The 23,576-nt window shown below is 51.9% G+C and overlaps 1 protein-coding gene across 2 annotated transcripts in view; it reads right to left on the bottom strand.

Annotated features, from left to right (window-relative positions):
* Nucleotides 1-23,576, bottom strand: part of LOC133751222 (zinc finger protein DPF3-like) — a 239,582-nt gene that overhangs the window by 49,523 nt on the left and 166,483 nt on the right. For both annotated transcript variants that reach the window (XM_062181111.1, XM_062181112.1), the window contains exons 4-5: nt 16,390-16,517; nt 6,632-6,727 (exon numbers count right to left, since the gene is read on the bottom strand). In XM_062181111.1, the coding sequence (XP_062037095.1) occupies nt 6,632-6,727; nt 16,390-16,517 (224 nt within the window). The remainder of the gene's footprint in view (nt 1-6,631; nt 6,728-16,389; nt 16,518-23,576) is intronic.

Below are 23,576 nucleotides of genomic sequence, written 5' to 3'. Positions count from 1 at the left end.
GGGTGCTCTTGGGCAGCAGCACGGGGAGCTTATTAACAAGGCAAGAGCTTGGTGCTCACCCCACCCCCAGACCTGCTGCATCAGAAGCTGTACCTTAACAAGATCCCGAGCTGCTTCCTGTGCACGTTAAAGTTTGAGAAACACTGGACTGTGCCACAGTGCATCAATAAACACTCATCCCTACTGACTGATGGCTAATACCCCCTTGGCTGACTCCCAAGAATTCCAGGAATTTTAAAGAGCTTGCTTTCTTGGGCTAAAGTTATCATGGATACAACTGTTCATCATTGTGTGTGCATTTCAGTCACTGCTCAGAGAACACCCATCCCTTTTGTGGGCTCCCTACTAAGAATATCTAGCCTCCACGAAGCACTCAACTTTGGCTGTGGATCTGTACCCCCACTTTACTGATGAAGAAACTGAGGCTCAAAGTGCTTACACAATTTGGCCAAGGTCACAGAGGTTACAGAATTCCCCAGAGTGTAGTAGGTGGTGGAGCTGGGATGTGAACTCACAGGGTCTAAGTTCAAATAAAGCTGAACCTGTTCTTACCATCACTACCCTAGCCCTGGCCTCCTCGATCAGCAAAGCACCTGGGTCAGATTCAAATTCAGTCCATCCAGGGTGGAGTCCGGCCCCTGAATTCCTAACAAGCTCCCAGGTGACACTGATGCCACAGTCCAGGGACCACGTGGGGCAGTTGTTCAGCAGCAGCTGGACTATGCCACATTAAAGAGTAGCCAAGACATCTTAACAGAGGTGTGGGTGACACAGCAGCACACACTCTATCCAGTACAAAGAGGCTCACCCCACACCCTTCTGGATCCTTCCAAGGCTCCTGCCATGGTTGATCCATCCACAATGTCACCATATAACATGACGCTGTTGGCTGTGGCTTAGCCAGCATCATGTGGGCCAAGTGCTATTCACTGTGCTCAGGCCTTCTCTCAGCTCCCACAAAGCAACAATAGGACTTTCCTTCCTTTTTCCCATCATTCCATCATTTATTCAGCAAGCTGGCCACTGGCTCCATGCTGGGCACTGGACCAGGCATAACTGTGAAAAAAGCACTTCTGGATCCTGGCTTCTTCCTTACTAGGTCGAGTGGCCTTGAAAAAGTTACCCAGCCTGTCTAGAAGGAGGAATATCAATGTATGGAAATGGAAGAAGTTCTGGTCAACAGAAATATAATATGAGCACATTTGTCATTTTAAATTTTCTAGTAGCTCCATCTTTAAAAAATGGTTCTAAGTTATTTATTTGAGAGGCTGAGAGACAGCCAGGGAGAGATCTCCCATCCACTGGTTCACTCTCTAAATGCCCACAAGAGCCAAGGCATGGAGTCAGTCCAGGTCTCCCACGTGGGCCAGAAGCTGGGAACAGAATCCAGAACTAACACATGGGCAGCAGAGACCCTACTACTTCAGCCATTGCTATTGCCTTCAGAGTGAGCATCAGCAGGAAGCTGGAGTCGGGGATCAAACCCAGACACTCTGATACAGGACACAGGCATCTTAACCAGTAGACCACATGCCGGCCTCCACATGATTTTAAAAAGAGACAGGTGAGAGACCAGGGCATAGTTGGTAAAGCCACCGCCTGCAGTGCTGACATCCCTTATGGGCGCTGTGGTTGTGGTCCTGGTTGCTCCCATTTCTGACTTAGCTCTCTGCTGTGGCCTGGGAAATCAGTAGAAGATGGCCCAAGTCCTTGGGCCCCTGTACCTGTGTGGGAGACCCTGAAGAAGTTTCTGGCTCCTAGCTTCAGATTGGCTCAGCTCTGGCTGTTGCAGCCATTTGGGGAGTAAACCAGTAGATGGAGGACTTTCTCTCTCTCTCTCTCTCTCTCTCTCTCTCTGCCTCTGCCTCTCTGTAACTCTGACTTTCAAGTAAATAAATAAAATCTTTAAAAAAAAGAAGAAACTAATTACACATTTTACTTAACCCAATAGACATAAAATATCATTTTAAATGTTGACTCAATGCAAACAAATAATATGACATCCTGCATTCATTTTCTACACAAAGCTTCAAGATCTGGTGTGTATTTTACATTATAACACATACAGACTGAACCAGTCACAACTGAAATCCTGGGGGCTGTGTGTGGCCAGTGGCCACCAGAGTGGACGGTGCAGAATTAGAGCACAGAGCAAAGGGGACACGGCGCCAAGTCGTCACGGTGTGCAGGAGCCTGCCACACTGCTCTGCTTGGAGGCCAGAGTGATCGGCTGCCGCTGCCACCACGGATGTCCTACAGAGAAGATGGCAGGTTCTCGTTCGCTGGCCCTAAGCTCAACCAGCCACATTTAGGTTGGGAGCAGGGAAGCAGGGGAGCCACCCATTTTCCACAATGTGCCCTGGAACTCTGGCCGGGGTGAGGGATGGGATGGAAGCTGGGCTGCAGGGACACAGGCCCGGGGAGTTCACACAGGGCCCAGGAGCTCCGACCTCCCAGAGAGGTCTCCTTTGGTGATGGAACCAGACGTTCGCTATTTCCTAACTCCCCACTAGGCAGGCTCAGCCAGGCTTCCAAAATCACCAGGTTAAAACTGGAGGCGGAACTTCGTGAGGGAGGGAGCAGGCGGACAACAGCCAAAGCCACCTGTCCACCTTTTAAAATTCTGTTTTCATTTTGTTTTGTAAAGATTTATTTTATTTACTTGAAAGTCAGAGTTGCACAGAGAGAAGGAGAGGCAGAGAGAGAAAGAGAGAGGGGGTGGGGGGTGTCCTCCATCTGTTGGTTCACTCCCCAACTGGTCACAATGGCCAGAGCTGTGCCAATCCAAAGCCAGGAACCAGGAGCTTCCTCCAGATCTCCCATGTGGGTGCAGAGCCTAAGGACTTGGGCCATTCTCTGCTGCCTTCCCAGGCCATAGCAGAGAGCTGTATCAGAAGTGGAGCAGCCAGGACTTGAACCGGCGCCCATATGGGATGCTGGCGCTGCAGGGTGGGGCTCTAACCCACTGCACCACAGCACTGGCTCCTTGTTTTTATTTTTGAGATAACATTTTTTGTTCATATTATAGTCAAAAGCTTAACGCTGTAATGAAGAATTCAACACATAAGAAGTACAAAGACCATCCACTCATCAATTTTAACACCACTGAAAAGTTCAGCAGCTGGTAATCCAAGGGGTTTCCCAAACCCCGGCACCCACATGGGAGACATGCAGGAAGCTCCTGGATCCTGGATCCAGCCTGGCCCAGCTCTGGCCATTGAGATCATTTGAGGAGTGAATCAGCAGAGAGATAGATCTCTCTCTCTCTCTCTCTCTCTCTCTCTCTCTCTGTCTACCTTTCAAATAAATAAATCTTTAAAAAGAAATTCAAGAAGCACATAGTATGAAAAAAGTTATGCATGAGTATCAATTTGTTGTACCACAATAAATGCATCTTTTGGCTCCATTTCCATGAAATTTTTGAACTGCCTTCATATATGTCTCCTGGTGCAATGCAATAAGTCCACATTACCACCTGGGAAGAATTCCTGCCTTCACCCCCCTCAAAAAAAAATTTCACAGACACACACACACACACACAAATATCTTGAATCTAATCAAGTGTCCAAGCAAACCACAAAAGTCTCAGCCCATCCCCCTGGGGATACATTCCTGAAACCACAGACACCCTGAACCCAGTAATTTAATGCCTTTTCCATCTTAACTAAGCAGTTACCAGGCTTTGTGGCCATAACTTCAGTTTGAGGAACAATAAGAAAACCAGCACTGATTTCTGTTTTCTTCTTTCCAACTTCACAGATAGAAGATTCATTCTTACCATAGATCATAACAATGTCAGCCCACAATTTCTTTCTTTCCTTATTGAGTCAGTCTTCCATTCTACTCCTTGAGAAGCTTTTTCTCGGCTTCTCTTTGGCATACCTGAATTGCACTCTCACTATTCTTGTGCTAGGGGTACAATCAAGTAAAGAAACAACTTGAACACAAGTACTGTGAGACCACACCTGTCCATCTGACAGCCACGTTGGCTACTATGTCACTAACAGGAGGGCAGCACATACAGCGTGGACACACTGGAAAAAGGGACAATTCCTGATCTGAGCAGGCTAGAGCAGAACACACAGGAGCTCACCATGCTACTCAGAACAGGGCACAGCTTAAAACTGATGAAGTGGCCGGCGCCGCAGCTCAACTGGCTAATCCTCCGCCTTGCGGCGCCAGCACATCAGGTTGTAGTCCCAGTCGGGGCGCCGGATTCTATCCCGGTTGCCCCTCTTCCAGGCCAGCTCTCTGCTGTGGCCAGGGAGTGCAGTGGAGGATGGCCCAAGTGCTTAGGCTCTGCATCCCATGGGAGACCAGGAGAAGCACCTGGCTCCTGCCTTCGGATCAGCGTGGTGCGCTGGCCGCAGCGCGCCAGCCGCGGTGGCCATTGGAGGGTGAACCCACAGCAAAGGAAGACCTTTCTCTCTGTCTCTCTCTCTCTCACTGTCCACTCTGCCTGTCAAAAAATTAAAAAAAAAAACAAAAACCTGATGAATTGATATTTCTGGAATCTTTCACTTAATATATGCAGACCACAGTGGACAGCAGGTAACTGAACCACAGATAAGCGAGGCCCGGCATCCCAGTGTTCAGGAAATACACAGGACAGGGACATTAAATACCACCACTCGACCACATCCAGAACGCCAGAAATCCCATAAGGCAAACACCCCTTTAACACATAAATGGCCTGGAGGGAAGAAAAGAGGGGTATAGTAAGGTTTAATGAGAAAGAGGTATACTGTGGAATAAGAGAGACTTAAGTTTCAAACAAATCAACTATAAAAAGGCATTTTTTAAAAAATCAGTGGGAGAGGACGGCGCTGTGGCAGAGCAGGTTAAAGCCCTGGACTGCAGTGCCAGCATCCCATACAAGGTTGGTTCAAGTCCTGGCTGCTCCACTTCTGATCCAGTTCTCTGCTATGGTCTGGGAAAGCAGTAAAAGAAACCTGGAAGAAGCGCCTGGCTCCTGGCTTCAGATCAGCTCAACTCCAGACGTTGCAGCCATTTGGGGAATGAACCAGTGGATGGAAGACCTCTCTCTCTCTTTATCTCTCTGTATGTCTACCTCTCTCTGTAACTCTGTCAAATAAATAAAACAAATCTTTAAATAAAAAACAGGAGGAAATGATCAGGGGCTGGGTCTTAACACTAAAATAATTGTGATTTTTATTGGGTATAATAACCCAATAATCTGTTAGAGACAAACAATGAGGACTATGCCAGTCAAACAATAAAATATTTAGAACTTGCTTCCAGATACTACAGGAAAAAAAAAATCAAACAAACACATAAACCAACAAAAAGTAGAAGAAAAGAACAGACGAGATGAGGACTGAATGCTGATAAGGTTGATGACAGGGCTACAAGGCCGCCCCATCAGGAAGGGCCCTCAACACACAGAAGCCAGCGCCTTTCAACAGGAGGGCTTGCAACACTCGCCTGGGGACTTGCTTAAAATAGAGCTTAAGGGGGCTGGTTTTGTGGCGTAGCTGGCTAAGCCACCACTTGGGACTCCAGCGTCCCCTAACAGGGCTACTCCCCTTCTGATGCAGCTTCCTGCTAACCTGCACCCTAGGAGGCAGCAGATGACGGCTCCAGTATTTAGGTCCCTGCCACCCATATGGGACACCCAGATGGAGCTCCTGGCTCCCAGTTTCTGCCTGGCCCAGCCCCAGCTATTGAGAGCATCTGGGCAGTGAACCAGCAAGTGAAAAGATCTTGCTCCTGCTCTGCCTTTCAAATAAGTAAAAATAAACTTGTTTTTAAAGAATGGATTTTAAGGCGCTAGCTCAGGACCTCCTCAATCGAAACTCCTGAAGCACAGGTCCTGGGGCTCTGCCCTTACACGGCTCTCTGGGTGACAGTAATATCGAAAGAGACATGGGCACCCCAAGTGGAGAGGGTTGCCATCATCATCATCACAGAACCCAAACCCTAGGAGTGAGCACTCAGGACCCAGCTCTTACTCCCTGGGAGGGGAAGGGGCAGCCTGGAGCCTGAGGGAGCCAGAGGCCATGCTCTGGTGGGGAGCAGCAGTCTCCCCCTGCACGTCCGTCTCCACCTGGTCACTGTCCTGTGCCCCCAGAGACCCCTGAAAGCCCCTTTGACCTCACACACAGAGCACCTGGAAACCCAGCCTGCATGCCTGGAAGCACCACCTGGGCTTGGCTCCACCCCCACCGGGACGACCCTGGAGTCACCCCTTCTGCCCCTCCCCAGGCTCTGAGCTCTCCTTCGCCCCATTCCACAAGCACAAAGCTCCGACATGTGTGCCAGACCGCCATGCCTGGCCAGCGGCTCCCACACTCTGTCCAGGGAAGCACACCCCACTCAGCTGTGCGGAGTCTGCTATCCTGGGACAATGAGGCAGCAACTTGCAGCCCTCCTTTATGACCAAGCTTGAGGGTGGGACACACACATTCTCGGAGCCCAGCTCCTGCCCTCGCCACCCACTTGGGTCACCCTCTGTGGCCTCTTCCCCCTCTGCCAGGCCACAGCCTGGGGTCAGAACCCTCCTGGAGTGTCCCCCAAGTGCTGTCCTGGGCAGACACGACATGCGCCTGCACCAGGGACTGGGAACGCCGCCCAGCCTCTGCCTCCCTCACCACTTTCCACCCCTACTCACCCGGCCTCGGGTCCGGTTCTTCCGCTTGGGAATGTCCTCTTCTAAATCCTCTTCTTCGTTCCCTTCTTCTACATTCTCATCATTTTCCAAAACCCTCTAAAACGACAAGAAAGCCAGCAGGAGAGCTGAGAAAATGCAGAGAAGCCAGGCAGAGGGGCAGCTGGGCGTCCCGTCTTCTGTCTTTCAGCAAAGACGACGCTGCAGCTGCCCTGCTGAGTCTGGGTGCCAGTATCTCCAGGTGCGAGGCCCTGTCCAGCCGGGCCCGCCCCAGAACCCTGACCTCCCCACCTCTGTGTGTGCAAGGAGAGTTTTCCAACAAGAGAACATGATAGCAGGGGTGTTTTGTAGGTGGGACAGAGATGTTTTAGCAAAAGCTTCTTCTCTTTTTTTTAAAGATTTATTTTATTTATTTGAAAGGTAGAGTTACAAAGGGAGTTAGACACAGAGAAGTCTTCCATCTGCTGGTTCACTCCCAGAGTGGCCACAATCACCAGAGCTGAGCCAATTCGAAGCCAGGAGCCAGCAGCTTCTTCCTGGTCTCCCACATGGGTGCAGGGGCCTAAGCACTCGGGCCATCCTCTGCTGCTTTCCCAGGTGCATCAGCAGGGAGCTGGATTGGAAGTGCAGCAGCCAGGACTTGAACTGGCGCCCACATGAGATGCCAGCGCTGCAGGCTGGGGCTTTAACCCGCTACGCCACAGCATCAGCCCTCCAAAAGCTTCCTTAATGTCATGTTTCTCTGTGCTCCTCAGGGGCCACCCCAGGATCGTGTTTCTCTTCCTTCTGCCATCCTGGAACCTTGCCCTGTTTGAGGAACACAAGGGGGCTTCTTGTTGGTCTGACCACAACATAGCATTAATGGGCTACTCATTAACCCACTGGGGCTTTTTAAAAGACAGATTTTCATTACAGCACGGGACTCGCCAGGAAGGCTTAAGATCTTGAATTCAAGTTCTCTCTCTAGCTGTCCTGTGAGGCCCGTGGCAGTGTAGATGCAATGTCCACTTTACAGGTGCATGGACTGAGGCTGGAAAGAATTCGACCCTCAGGAGCAAGATCACACAAGGAAGCCACGGGCACAGCAAGGTCATGTTCATCAGCTCAGACTTTGCCTCTGCCTGCTCAGCGCTTGTGGCTGAGAACTGTGAGTAGCGTGGCACATCGTCCAGAGGCAGGGAGGGCAGGAGCAGGGTGTGTACCTACAGGTGTGAGGAAGGGATAAAGACCGTGGCCGAGGGGCCTCCCTCCTGATCCTGGGGTGGGAGTGACATAAGAGGGAAAGTGTATGGCGCTCCTGGACTCCCAACAGAGCAACAGAGTGGGGGCCAGAGAAGTTGCGCATCAGAGGTTGGGGAGGGCTCCTTTTATAGTTACAGGGCATGGGGGTTAAAGGTTGAGGCAGGTCTGATCCTCACTGGTTGATCTTTAGGAACCCACAGGGACCTTGACAAGGACTTTTCTTCCCGGAAGTAGGCCTCTCCATTCCCGGAAGTGTAGGCCTTCCCTTCTTGTAGATCCCAAAGCTACCATCCTGACCTTTAGATGATAGGAAAGGGGGCGACGAGTCTCACTGTGTGACCGTGGGCAAGTCTTCCTCTGTCTGTGCCTCCCTTCCATTTATTCCTTCAGTCCACCTAAACGTAGTAGAGCTGACTACAGGGCAGGTGCTAGGAACACTGCACAGTGGCCAGTCCTGGCCCCGATGGGCTTGACAATCCAGGGGAGGAGGCAAGACTGAAGTAGTGGCTACAACTGTCACAAAAACAGCACCACGCAAGTTCAAGATGCCATGAGGGGGTGTCGGGAGGGAGTGTGACCTAATCTGTGGGTTGGGGGAGGCTCACCTGAGGACATTGACCTGAGGGAGTTGGGATGAGCAGGATGAGGAGAGCCAGGCATGGTGAGTGGGGGTAGATGGAAGGGGAAGAAAGGTTCCAGGCAGAGAACAGCTCAGGGCAAACTCCCATAGGCAGGTGAGGACCATGACTTGTCCAGGGAGCAGAAGAGGCCCGTGTGACCAGCGCCCAGTGCCTCGGGGAGACCTGGCCTAAGCAGCAGCTAGAAAAACGCACAGGTACCTATATTGCCCAGGATAATCCCGCAGTGATGGTGCAAAAAGGACATAAGGTACGAGAAAGCTTAGCTAGCAGCACACACTGCACGGACACCTGACTTCCTCACCACTGTGCAAGCAGCCTCTTCTGTCCTGTCTCCAAAGCAGGAAGCCCAGGAGCGAGTCGCCGGCGACCCCCTGCCCCTGCCTTCTGGCCATGGCGTCCTGCTGCAGTACACGTGCAGGGGCTGCTCGGCACCCAGTCCTCCCAGGGGACTCACACGCCTAGCGGATTCTTCCCCAGCTTCTCTGCAAGAGCAGTAGCATCATCTGCTGGGCACGACCTCTGGCCCTAAGGTCAGGAAGTGTAGACCCAGGGCCAGAGCAGGCCTGGCTTCCTGACCTGCAGAGGGAGCACAGGGGCACGCTCTGTGCCTGCCCTGCACGGAGGCGGAGTTCTTGCACCTGTGGCTGCTATTCACATAGCTGTCTCGCTAACCTGGGTCTTCAAGTCATTTCACCACGGTAAGCTCCAAGTGCCTGGAACTTAAAGATCACTGTCTCTGGAACGTACGATTTGGACTCCACTCTTGTTTTCCCAGATAAAGGTATTTACAATGCACGACACGGGCTCTGGGTGGAAAAGCTAAAGCTAGGCAAGAGCAGAGCAGCTAAGCCTGTCCCCAGAGTGCCCCACGGCCTCACTGTCCGGGAGTGACCCAACCTCTGTCGTTCCCAGTGCTCCGCCCCTTCCTCGTCCCATCAGCGTCCCTGGGACTCCAGAGCCCCCTGTCTGTGTCCCCACCTCAGGGCGCCTGCATGTCCTGCAAGGTGACTGTGACACCAGAAACCTCTCGGTGTCACCCCGGTAGCCAGGAGGAGGCAGGAGCTCCTAATCAAGCCCTGTGCGAGGCACCAAGGACAGGGGTGCCCCGAGTCTGCAGTCAGCCTCCGTGACATACATGCCCGCCCTGCCCAAGGTCATCTTCTGGAAAAGAAGGACGTTTCAAAACCACTCGTGTCTCCCTGCTACTCTAAACAGCCTTCGCAGCGGCGATAACAGTGGCTTGTGGTTGTGCTTCTTCAAAGAATTCCTTTCGAAAGATGCCTTGATCTCTGACCTCAAGTACTGCAAACACCCCTAGCCAATGTCCCTGCTTCCCCACCGCGGCCCTGCCTCTTTTCCCAGGCACAGCTGGGGATCCCCATGTGGCACAGAAAGTCACAGCCACAGTGAGGATCCTCCACATGGCTGCCTTCTGCACTTCACATGAAATCCAAAGCCACTGCCACACCCTGCTCGGCCTGTGGTCCTGCCCAGCTCCCCGGAGCCCAGCCCTCCCTGGCACTGCGCTCCAGCCATGCGGGCCTGCTGTCTGTTCTCTCAGCACCACAAGCTCTGCCCTCACTCAGGGCTTCCACCCACTCTGCTCCTCTGCTCAGAAAGTTCCTCCCCAGGCTCCTCCCACAGATGAGTTCAAGTCCCAGCTCCGCTCCTGATTCCAGCTTCCTGCTAATTCAGTCCTGGGAGACGGCGAGTGATGGCTCAAGCAGCTGGGTCTCTGATACCCATGTGGGAAGCCTGGGTTGAGTTCCTGGGTTCTGGGTTTAGGCTGGCCCAGCCATGGCTGTTGTAAGCATTTGGGGAATGAATCAGTAGCGGGAGCTCACTCGCTCCATCTCCTAAATAAATTAAATAAGTAAATAAATGACTTCGGAAAAAAACAAATTCATTGTCCCACTTAGGACACCACATAGAATCTGTCCCTCCTCTTACACTGGATCTTTATACTCATTGTTCTTTGTGGCATTTACCCAAAAATGCAGCTGTTTTATTGGTTCTTTTTCTTGTTACCTGTCCGTGTGTCACAACGGAATACAGCTGGAACACACAGGTCTCTCTCAGTCTCTCTGTTTCCCAAGTACCTAACCTAGAGTCAGCCTAGAAAGGGCAAAAAGATGAATAAAATAACACAGTCCACTTCCCACACATGTGTGCTTTAACAATGAAAAGCCCATGACGACTCATCAGGCTTCCGGGCCTGGTTTCGGCTTCCAGCAGCCGCTCGCCCTGCACTCAGCATTCAGCCTACATGGGGAAGTGTTCAAGGCTTGGCCCTGGGGTGGGACCCTGGGAGGGGGTGGAGCTTTAGGAGTTGGGGCTCAGTGGGAGGTCTTAGGTCACTAGGGGCTGTGCTCAGAAAGAAGTTCTCAAGTGTGGTCTCTTGAGCTCTGGTGAGAGGGTCGCATGGAGCCCACCCAGCTCTCTCTGCCTCCTGGCCTGAGCGGCAATGACCAGCTCTGTCACCTTCTCCTGTCGCTGCCACCTGCTCCCATCCATTGGAGTCCAAACCAACGGAGTCACCTGATCTTGGACTTGAACCTCCCAACCTGAGCTCAGGAAGCCTGTTCTCTGCAGGGGGATTCTGTTGTAGGAACACAAAAGCTGACGAACAAACGATGGTGACCATGATGGCACCATGGTCACGGTGATGGTGATGGTAATGGTGACAACCCAGTGCTGCAGGAGAAGAGCTGGGGCCCATCCCAGCTCTCAAGGAGGGGGTTTCCGTGTGAGTGGAGGGCGTCCAGGCTTCTGAATGGTCCTGTCCTGTCCATTGATTCTGTCAAATGACACCAACAGAGCAAAACGTGCTCCAAAGGGTGACACAGAGATGGTAAATCCCTTTCCAAAATCTGAAAGTCCAGGGGCCAGCACTGTTGCGTAGCTCATATAGCCACCACCGCCTGTGATGCCAGCATCCCATATGGGCACTGGTTCAAGTCCCAGCTGCTCCACTTCCAATCCAGCTCCCTGCTAATGTGCCTGGAAAAGCAGCAGAAGATGGTCCAAGTGCTTGGGTCTCCACACCCATGTGGGAGACCTGAATGGAGCTCCTGGCTATAGCCTGGCCTAGCCCTTGCCATTGTGGCCATTTGGGGAGTGAATCGGAGGATGGAAGATATCTTTCTCTCTCTCGCTCTCTCTTTCTCTCTCTCTCTCTCTCTGTAACTCTTTCAAATAAAAAATCTTTTTCAAAAAGGGTAGAGTAATACAAGAAGAGTAAAAGTAATTTTTAAAAATATATGGAGGCCAGTGCTATGCAGAGAGTTAAAGCCCCAGCCTGGGGCTGCTGCTGTGGCATAGCAGGTAAAGCTGCTGCCAGCATCCCTATGGGTGCCAGTTTAAGTCCCAACTGTTCCTCTTCCAATCCAGCTCTCTGCTATGGCCTGGGAAAGCAGTGGAAGATGGCCCAAGTCCTTAGGCGCCCGCATAGGAGACCTGGAAGAAGTTCGTGGCTCCTGGCTTCAGATAGACTAGCTCCCAAATGGCTATGGTGGCCATTTGGGGAGTGAACCAGCAGATGGAAGATCTCTTTCTCTCTCTGCCTCTGCGTAACTCTGTCCTTCAAATAAATAAATAAATTTTAAAAAGAAAAAGAGAGAGAGAGAGAAAAAACAACACATGGTTTTCAAAATTAAAAAAAAAAAGAAAAGAAAAGAAACCCCAGCCTGCACTGCCGGTATCCCATATGGACACTGGTTTGAGTCCTGACTGCTCCACTTCTGATCCAGCTCCCTGTGAATGTGCTTGGGAAAGCAGTGGAGGATGGCCCAAGTCGTTGGGCCCCTGCACCCACATGGGAGACTCAGAAGAATTTCCTGGCTCCTGGCTTCAGATCAGCTCAAGTTCTGGCCATTACAGCCACTTGGGAAATGATCCAGCGGATGGACGACCTCTCTCTCTCTCTCTCTCTCTCTGTCACTACCTCTCTCTGTAACTCTTTCAAATACATAAAAGAATCTTTAAAAAAATATGTGCACAGATAAGAAGGTGGCAGTAAGTATCTAAACTCTTCATGGGGCCTGGCATTGTGGCACAGTGGGTGAAGCTGGCACCTGTATCCACATTGGAGCAAAGATTCCAACTCCCTGCTAAAGCGCCTGGGAAAGTAGCAGAACAAGGCCCAAGTAGTTGGGCCCTTGCAACCTGTGTGGGAGATGGAGTTCTGGGCTCCTGGCTTTGGCCTGGTCCAGTCTCAGCCATTGCAGCCATTTGGGGAGTGAACCAGTAAATGGCAGATGGCTTTCTCTGTGTGTGTCTCTCCTTCTCTGTGTCATCCTGCCTTTCAAATAAATAAAATTTTTAAATATTAAAAAAAAATTCAGGCTTGATGGGGAAGTGGGGAAGGTGGCAATGGAATTGAACGAAAAGACAAGTGGAATCTTACACACAGACGTGGAAAGAAGGGCATGCCAGATCCAGCTCATGGCGCAACCATAAGCATGGCTACAAGGTACAAGGAGTGAAACAGGTGTGGAAAACAGCCCGAAAACCAGCTGGGGAGGCCCTGGAAGGTCCTGCTCACGTTTTGGGTTTATTGAGATGGAAGCAAACGTTTTGTAGCCTGGGAAAGGGGAGCGCGCCCCAGCAGGCAGCGGGGGTGGGAGAAGGCTCAACTCTGCCTCTCAGACAACAGTGGCAAAGCAGGGTTTTGAGCACGGGCAAACAATTTCAATCTTGAAGACCTTCCTGTCCTGTGGGACATCCTGACCGGGTTCAAGAGCAATGAGCTGGGGCCGTTGTTGCAGCATAGCAGGTAAAGCCACTGCCTGTGACGTCAGCATCCTACGTGGGCACTGGTTCATGTCCTAGCTGCTCCACTTCCAATCCTGCTCCCTGCTCACTGCCTGGGAAAAGCAGCAGAGGATGGCCCAAGTGCTTTGGACCCTGCCGCTCACATGGGAGACCCAGATGGAATTCCTGGCTCCTGATTTCAGCCTGACACAGCCCTAGCCATTGCAACCATCTGGGGAGTGAACCAGCAGATGGAAGATTCTCTCTCTCTCTTTCTGTAACTCTGCCGTTCAAATAAATAAATCTTAAAAAAAGAAAAAGAAAGAAAGAAAGAAAAGAAAGCAAGCCATGAGCTATCAAGTCATGAAAGCCGTGGAGGAACCTTGAACGCCTCTTGCTGAGAGAAGGAAGCCGGCCTGCCAAGTCCTGCATGAGTCTGACCTCGCGACGACTGTGGAGCCAGGGAAAAGCTCAGTGCTTGCCAGGGGTAAGGAGGGAGGGAGGGGTACACAGGTGGAGCACAGAGGCTGCTGAGGGCCATGAAATTATTTTGCAGGAGACCACAACGGCAGGTACATCTATCCAAGCACAGAACAGACACTACTGAGAGTGAACCTGGATGCTCACTAGGGACTCGGCAACAGCGACGTGTCCGTGCAGGTGCATCTGTGGAAACAAATGTGCCACTCTGGGGGACGATGCTGAAAAGCAGGGAGTCCATGCGTGGGGTGAGGGAGGGAGCAGAGAGCATATGGGACATCTCTGTACCTTCCTCTCATTTTTGTTGTGAACCTAAAACTGCTATTAAAGGGAGGGGGGTGGCCAGCATTGTGGTGCAGCCAGTTAAGCCGCTGTGTGACAAGGGCATCCCATGTGAGCACCAGCTTGAGTCCCAGCTGCTATACTTTCAATGCAGCTCCCTGCTAATGAGCCTGGGAAAGCAGTGGAGGATGGTTTGAGTGCTTGGGCCCCTGCACCCAGGTGGGAGACCCTGAAGAAGCTCCTGGCTCCTGGCCTCCACCTGGCCCAACCCAGGCTGGTGCAGCCATTTGGAAAGTGAATCAGTGAAGGGAAGATTCTCTCTCTCTCTCTCTCTCTCTCTCTCTCTCTCTCTCTCTCTCTCTCTCTCCTCTCTCCTCTCCCCTCTCCCCTCTCCCCCCCTCCCTCTCTCCCTATCTTTCAAACAGAAAAAAATAAATAGTTTTAAAAATGTTTTTTAAAAAGGCTCTGGGTCAGGAGTAACAGGGAGATCCTGGAGAAGAGCAAAGCACCAGTTCAGAGACGAGACGAGAGGGCCTGGGACCAGGGGCAGCAGCGGGTGCGGGGAAGAGGGGGAGAGGGGTACATTCTGGATGTACGTTGATGGCACAGCCGATGGGATTCCTGAGGAATGGGATGCTAGATGGGAGGAAAGATGGCTGCAAGGTCTGTCAAACCAATGCAGGTTACAGGCCATGAGCGTCTTCGTGAGCTGCAGTCACAGAGCTCAGGAGAGCAAAACAATTATAAGCCCGGTCGTGGGCACTCAACGGCAGGAACTCAACCTGAACAGGGGAATGGCCCAGAGGACGCCAGAGTTGCTAACTCATCCACACCCAACCCCGTGCCGGGGCGAGCCAGGCCCCGTGGACACAGTGGGGAAAGCAACAACGGAATCCCTGATGTGATGAATCTCACTGACTGGTGGTATTTGCTAAGTAAACCAAAAATGTACAATTAGTAATAATGTAATTACAATGGCAATAAATGATGGTGAATTAATTCAATTTAAATATTAAAATTGGAGATGAAATTTATAAATATTCGATATTATAGCGCAAACATACAAATTCAAAGCATGGCATAAATCTCATGTACATATAATTTAATTTTATAATTTAATTGTGTTTAGTTACTAATACTATTGTTTAATATTAGTATTGATGTCTATTATTACAATACTCCAAGCCAAGTATTGTTTGACAAATGGCAAAGAAGGAATGTGGCGGCCCCTATTACAAGCCTATGCTGTGTGCAGAGGGAGAGGTGGACATGCGAGAGCCGAGGGAGCACCCGCCTGCAGGGTGACCACTATGCCAGCCGGGGAGGGTGTGAGGGTGGTGTTGAGAAAGGACTGAGAAGTCCAGGAAGCTGGAGCTGAGGGAGAGGAAAGAGGAGCAGCGGCGAGACAGGCACTTGCTTGGGACTAGTTTCAGGCCCGGAAGGTGGACTGTTCACTCCACAGGGACAAGAACCCATGTGCTTGGTTTACCACCCTGTCCCTAGAACTTAGCACAGCCCCCCGTTCTCAGTAGCCTCAGTAAGTACATTTTTGGGGTGGGTGTTTGAAGGCAGTTTGGGGTGCCTTCATCCTGCATCACAGTGCCAGGGACTGAGTTCCAGCTCTGTTTCGATCCAGCTTCCTGCTAACGCCACCCTGGGAGGCAGAGGGGGTGGCTCAAGGAGCTGCATCCCTGCCACCCAGGTGGGAGATGTGGATTTAGTTCAGGGATCCAAGCTGTTGCAAACATCTGGGGAGTAACCAGCAGATGGAAAATCGCTTTGTCTGTCTGTCTCTCTCTCTCTACTTCTCTATCTATGCCTTTCAAAAAACCAAAAAATAAATATATTCCTAAAATACATTCATTTGGGGGCCAGTGTAGTGGTGCAGCAGGTTAAGCTGCTGCCCGTGGCACCGACCTCTGCCACCCACATGGGAGACCAGATGGGAGTTCCTGATCCTGGCTTCAGCCTGGCCCAGCTCAGGCTGTTGCAGCCAACCTGGGGAGAGACCTGGCTGATGGAAGATCTTGCTCTCTCCGTCTCTCTGTCTCTCTCTTGTTGCTCTGCCTTTCAAATAAATATTTAAACACCCAAGTTGGTTCTCAGCGAAAGGGCAAACAACCATTCATTCATTCATCCATTCCATTTTGAATGGAGAAGCAGGGAATCGGGGATAGGAACGGATCTGAGGGCAACAGTGGCTTCTTCTGGGCACGTGTTAAACCCAAAGAGCACCTGCAAACCTCTTGGCCATGGGTGTTTTGAGGTGCAGCCGGGCCCTGGTGAGGAGGACCCAGACGCGATGCCAAGCTCTGGGAGGCAGCACTGTGGGTGCCCTGGGTGGCCCCACACCCACAGACACACCTGGATTTCCTGGATGCTCTCCTCCTCTCGGGCATCCACCTTCTTCTCCACCCCCTCCCCCCGGAGCAGGGCTTCCAGCGTGGTGCTCTCCGAGGTGAACCCATCCTTCTTCAGAGGCAGCTCCACTTCTGAAAAACAGAGACGCAAAAGCAGGTCAGGCCACTGGCAGCAGGCGACGGGACAGCACGCAGGGAGCGGGGCTCCTGGGTGCGACTCGGGGTGGCTTCTGCCCTCTCCTCCTGCTGGAACAGGAACACGGAAATCCATCTCTGTTTCACGATCTCAGAGACACACTCCCTTATTTTTAAAATATTAATTGATGTGTTTTTATCTACTTGAAAGGCAGAGAGACAGGGGCAGGAGGAGAAATCTGTCTTCAGTCTCCTGATGCCCTCCCTAAATGCTCACAACAGCCAGTTAGTTCCAGACCAGGTGGAAGCCAGAAACCAGAACTCCATCCAGGTTTCCCTGGGTAGCAGGGATCCAAGTACCTGAGCCATCATTGCTGCCTCCCAGGGTGCACACAAGCAGGAAGCTGGATAGGACGCGGGGGCAGGGGGGGGGGACTTCCACCCCGGGCACTGTGATATGGGAACCCCAGGCACTGTGATATGGGATGCAGGCCTCTCATTGTGCCACCACGCCCACCCCTACCCAGAGACAGGTTGTAACCTTGCCCATGCCCTCAGTGAAAGCTGAAAAAGAGCAAAATAGGGCACCCGCTGGGCGTGGGACCAGACTGCCTGCCACTCTTGGGCCACGTGACTTTTTTTTTTTTTTTTTTTGACAGGCAGAGTGGACACTGAGAGAGAGAGAGACAGAGAGAAAGGTCTTCCTTTGCCGTGGGTTCACCCTCCAATGGCCGCCGCGGCTGGCGCGCTGCGGCCGGTGCACCGCGCTGATCCGAAGGCAGGAGCCAGGTGCTTCTCCTGGTCTCCCATGGGGTGCAGAGCCCAAGCACTTGGGCCATCCTCCACTGCACTCCCTGGCCACAGCAGAGAGCTGGCCTGGAAGAGAGGCAACCGGGACAGAATCCAGTGCCCCGACCGGGACTAGAACCCGGTGTGCCGGCACCGCAAGGCAGAGGATTAGCATAGTGAGCCGTGGCACTGGCAGGCCACGTGATTTTGAACAGTGAGAATTACAGGGGTTTCACGGGAGCAGAAATGTGTTCCCTTAGGCCAGAGGGCTTTGAAAACCCTACTGCAGTTCACTGCCATTGGCCTCAACTTGCCTGCTCTCTCCTCCACCCTCACTCTCGTCTTGCAACCCCCATGACCTCTCCTTGGCCATGCCAGCTACCCAGCTCCAGCAGCTCCAAGAAAAGCTACATCCACCTCAGAGAGGCCGTTCTCATCAGCTCACTGGGGAAGCGGCCATCCCAAAAGCTGGAGGGAAACAGGGAGTGAGGTCCAATGCCCGGCAGGACCCAGCCCAGCAGGAAGGGGGCTGCAGGGCCCAGTATGGGGAGACCAGCAGAGTGGGAACCACACCAGGACTATGACCATCAACTGGGGCTTGAGGCCACTGAGCCAACTGAACAGGGGTGACAGGAACCAGCTCTGCCCACGAGAGAGACCAGAGAGAGAAGCTGAACTCCTTCTTCAAGTGTCCCCCAAACTCCCAACTTAACAGAGGTGGCATTACTTTTCTAGTTAAAAACAGAAACCCAGGCCAGTGCTGTGGTGTAGCAGGTAAAGTTGCCGCCCGCAACGGCTGCATCCCACATGGGTGGTGCCAGCTCGAGTCCCAGCTGCTCCACTGCTGATCCAGCTCCCTGCTGATGGCCTGTGAAGATGGACCAAGTGCTTGGGCCCCTGCACCCACGTGGGAGACCTGGAAGAAGCTCCTGGCTTCAGATCGGCCCAGACCCAGTTGTTGAGGCGATTGGGGAGTGAACCAGCAGATGAAAGATCTCTCTCTCTCTCTCTCTCTCTCTCTCTGTTTCTCTATCTCTGCAATTCTTTCAAATAAAATAATAAATCTTTTTAAAAAATAAAATAAAAACAGAAACCTAAAGTATAAGTGGTCGTATTTTGATTTTGCTCCGTCTTTTCTCTTTTTTTTTGGACAGGCAGAGTGGATAGTGAGAGAGAGAGACAGAGAGAAAGGTCTTCCTTTGCCGCTGGTTCACCCCTCAATGGCCGCTGTGGCCGGCGCGCTGTGCTGATCCGAAGCCAGGAGCCAGGTGCTTCCTCCTGGTCTCCCATGAGGGTGCAGGGCCCAGGGACCTGGGCCATCCTCCACTGCACTCCTGGGCCACAGCAGAGAGCTGGCCTGGAAGAGGGGCACCGGGACAGAATCCGGAGCCCCGACCAGGACAAGAACCCGGGGTGCCAGCACCGCAGGCGGAGGATTAGCCTATTGAGCCGTGGCACAGGCCACTCCGTCCTTTCTGATCCTACACCTCACACCCACCTAATGGGATGGGTCCCCACCCTTCGCCATGAGATGTGTGGGCAGCACCACTGTCTCAGGTAAGATGGGTGCAAGAAGATGTTGCGGGGGGGGGGGGGCTGGGAATGAGTTGGGGGACAGATGAGCCTCCCCTAGGGGAGAACTGGGAATTAGGTGTAGGTGGGATTAAGGGATCCAGCAGGTCTGGTGAAGCACACTGGTCCTGGCACACTTGGGGCAGTGGGGAGCCATCACTGCTGGGAGAGTGTTTGCAGGAACGTGGAGATGGCACCGCAGCAGAGCCCCAGACAGGGGTTGTGCCTCGCACCACAGGAGCCCTGAGGCCAGGAAACCAAGGGAAAGGGCGCCTAGCCCACCGCTCTCTCCCCACATCCTCCACCTTCCTGCTGAGCCCTCTCCTGTTGGCCACCCTCAACAGGAAGCCAGAGGACAGGAGAGCCTCGTGGGGACAGAGGTCACACTCCTGGACACAAGTGTGCATCTGGAGGGGCGAACGCAGACAGGCAGCACCGCCAAGCCTTGCTCCACTGGGCTTCCATCTGACTCCAGTGGAGCTTTACCTGCCCTTCCAGCTTCTTGAACCAGGAACAAATCCAGTCTGTTTTCTGTTCCTATGATGAAATACGCAGGCTGGGTAACTTTACAAAGAAAAGAGGCTGGCATGGCTCACGGTTCCGGAGGTTCAAGGGCGTGGTGCCAGCTCTTGCTCAGCTCTGGGGAGGGCCTCATGGCAGATGGCATCCTGGAGGCAGGAGCATGTGCAAGAGGGAAGATCCCATCGCCAGCCAGGCCAGGGAGCAACTCAGGCTGAGGCTCAGGCTCAAGCCTTTATAACAAGGCGCACTCTGCAGCTGTAACTCAGGGTCTCCTAACAACTACACTTACCTCTTTCCAGGGCAGCTCCGCAAGGACCCAAGGGCCTCCAGCCAGGTCTCGCCTCTCACTCACCATAGAGGGGACCAAGCCTCCAATACAGGAGCTCTGGGGGCAACAAACCACATGCAAACCACAGCACACAGGCTGACTGGGCCATGAAGGGGGTCGCCCAAGCGTCCAATTCAAGCTGAAGAAACAAACAGCCCTGAATAACTGCCCTCCAGAAAAGAGGGTAGGAAGGAGAAACAGCACCTGATGCCCCTTGGGAGCCAAGGTATCTGAGATTTTTCTTACCACAAAAGTAGAGCAAAGGATCCGCCTCCATCCAAAAGCACTTGCACCACATCAGCCACCTTGGAAACCCATCCAGCCAGCTAGCCATTCAACCAATAGTTACCAGGCACCTGTCGTGTAACTAACGCTGCGCTGGGATGAGGCACAAAGGAGGTGAACCAAGTAAAGATGGATGCCACATTTAGGCAGCTTACAGTAAAGAGACTGAAATTAGAGGTAGGTATTGGGCACAGAGGTTAAGATGCCACTTGGGATGCCAGCCTCCCATTTCACAGTGCTTGGGTTCAAGTCCTAGCTCTGCCTTCAATCCAGCTTCCTGCTAATGTTCACCCAGGGAGGCAGCAGGTGATGGCTTAAGTACTTGGGCCCCCCACCACCTACATGGAAAAGCCAGATTGAGTTCCAGATTCCTGGTTTGACCTGGCCCAGTCCCAGCTGCTGCAGGCATTTGAGTGAAACAGCAGATGCAAATCTGTTCATCTCTCTGCCTTTCAAATAGATCAAATAAGGAAATTAAGAGACAGGCATTAAAGGTCAAATACAAGCTGAGATGCACATGAGGACTGCTATGGAGGGAAGCAGCACAGTGGATTGTGAAAGAACAAGGGGAGGAGCCATCTACTCTAGACCAGGGAGCCGGGCAAGGCCTGTCTGATGAACTCACGTTTGAGTCGAGGGCCAGAAAAATGGTCTACTGTCTGCTTTAGTGAATTGGGAGCGTGCAGCTCCATCGCCTGCTCTGATAGCACAGGACCCCATCCCCGAGCTGGAGAAGTCTTCCAAATGCCACACCTGGAACAATGAAAGTGTGCCTCATGCCCTGTGCTCAGTCAAAAGAGAACAGCTGGTCAGCATCCCTCCAACTGCCGACAGTCGTATATCTTGTATCTCTGACGTTCATATGTGAGCGTCCCCCTTCACCTTCCCCACATTAAACACTCCTGCTGCCAGAAGCACACAGCCCTTCAGGACTGGCAGAGGCCTTACAGGTCATCAAACACAGGCATCTCATTTTCCCAATGAGTCACCTGAGACCCAGGGAACTGAAGCAGCTTCGCCAAAAGCCACGTCACTAGACAAGAATGTACCTATCCCAGGTGACACTGTGATGGTGACAAAGAGGTCCCATTCATCATCCAGATGCTTCCCTTAAGAAGAGGATACATCCTGGTCATCCTATCGTAAGCTGAAAATATCATAAACGGAAGATGCACTTAATACACCTAACCCACGGAACACCACAGCTTAGCGACACAGTGCACTGTTACAGAGTACAGAATGTTGTCCCCCCAACCCCCCACGTGCTGGGGAGCTGCAGGTGCTGCCACTGCCTCACATCACCATATCCCAAATCACCAGCCTGAGAAAAGACCAAGTTCTGATGACTATCACTTTCACAGTGCTGTAAAGTCCAAAATATCTAAGTGGAACCATAGTAAGCCAGGAACCATCTGGCTTCTTAGCTGTAACTGGCCAGGCCCAGGCTGAGCCACAACTGTACTTGGGAGCACGTACAAGGTACTTCAAAACGTTTGTGGAAAATGGAATTAAAAGTTTACTTTGGTGCCAAAAAAAAATGTTGAAGTCTTTGCATATAAGCAGCCCTCAAAAAGTTCATGGAAAAATGTGTGTTATGACATGATGATGCATGGGCTGCAAAACTTTTTCCATCAGAATAAACATATTTTTGTTCCATTTTCCACAGACGCTTTGACATCCCTTTACCTCTATATGTGCAGAGGGCGTGGCACTTAATGAACACGCAAAACGCAGCACCTCTTACTGCTCTACACAATGTCTTCCCACCACATCCAAGAGCACACTTACCCCTTGTACACATGAAGACCGCGTGGCACTGGGAGGTTTCAAACCTGCTTAAGAGATCACAGAGCCGGAGAAAGACGCCACCCAGCCTTGAACTCAACCTGCCTCCACCACCCACCTGTCTAGGCAGCTGCACAGACTCCACCTGCCTCCCTGGTGCCTTGCTTGAAAGGTCTTTTTCCAAACCTTTATGCCTCTTCCTGGCATTCCCAGACTCCCTGATTTCCACATTTCACGATAAATGACAGACATTGGCTGAGGCGGAGCTATTCGTTGTGGTTCTGTGCTCTCCTCTTAAGAACGTCCCCGGCGGCGCCCACCTTCAGTAACGGCATCAACCATCTTCCATCTCCTCTGCCTTCTGTCTTCCCCTGCTGACTCTGCCTCTCTCCTGCTCCCCCATAATTCAATCACTGCCTCCTCTTTAATCACATTTTGCCAGATAGACACGGGATAAGAATCAAGAGGGGCAACGCGCACTGGACCCTGCTACATGCTAGGGGCTGGAATCAGCGTCCTGCAGCCCCCAGAGTCCAGTCCGCTCATGGGGAAAGGGCCACACAGAACGATGGGCTTGCCCAGGCCCACTGAGAAGTTCGGTGCTATCACTCTCCCCTCTTGACCAAAACACCGAATTAGCTCCTGTGGGTACTGCTTTCAGATAGCCCTGAAGGCAGACCCCAGCCTGGCTGTTCACTAGTAGGGGGACACAGGCTGGCGACTTAACCCAGCCCTGTGAAGTGGGAGGTGATCATGGTGTTGGCGTGAGACGTCACAGGGTGACACACTGCATAAGAAACCCTGGCAGGAGTCACACAACAAGCCGAGTGTGAGGAACAGGGTGGGAAATGAGGCTTGTCAATTTTTATTTCTCTTATTCCATTCAAAACTTGGATCCAAAATTAGACCATAGGGAGAAGCCTTTGGCCTAGTGGTACGTCGGAGTGCCTGCTTTCAATTCCCAGGTGCAGCTCCTGACTCCAGCTTCCTGCTACTGTGCACCTGGAGGGCAGCGGGGACGGCTCAAGAAGTTGGATTCCTGCCACCCATTCTGGCATTTGGGAAGTAAATCAGTCGAGGGCAGTTCTCTCTCTCTCTCTCTCTCTCTCTCTCTCTCTCTCTCAGTCTCTCTTTCCCTCTCTCTCAAATAATTTTTGAAAAATCTTTTCACTGAGTTAAAAGTTATTTTGGAAAATTCTATCAGGGTGCAGAGGATTAAGCCACCACTTGAGATACCCACATCCCACCTCTGAGTGCCCGGTTCGAGTCCCAGCTACTCCATGCTCACAATCTAGCTTCCTGCTAATGCCCCTGGGAGACAGCAAATGATGGCCCAAGTACTTGAGTTCCTGCCTCCCACAGATATGGAATTCCTGGCTCCTGGCTTTGGCCTGACCTGGCCTAGCCCTGGTTGTCGCAGGCTTCTGGGGAGTCACCATTGGATGGAAGAGCAGTCTCTTGGGTTTTCTCTTTCTCCACACCCCCTCCCTCCATCCCGCCCCACTCCATCACTCCATCACTCTGCCTTTCAAACAAATAAATTTTTTTAATTAGATCTTATATATAAAAAACCCTGGGCTGTTATAAATGTCTTAAAAATGATGGATGGTATTTTCAAACTTTGAATTGTTCGATTTTAATGGTATGGCTACACTGTCCAATAGAAATATAATGCAAACCACTCAGGTAATTCTAAATTTCTAGTAGCCTCATTTTAAAAAGCAACTTAAAGCAGATGCAATTAATTTTAACAGTATATTTTATGTATTTTAAAA

Source organism: Lepus europaeus, chromosome 22, assembly GCF_033115175.1.
Source record: "Lepus europaeus isolate LE1 chromosome 22, mLepTim1.pri, whole genome shotgun sequence".
NCBI lineage: Eukaryota > Metazoa > Chordata > Mammalia > Lagomorpha > Leporidae > Lepus > Lepus europaeus.
Note: the sequence above shows the minus strand (reverse complement) of the source record. Positions and strands in the feature narration are given on the sequence as shown.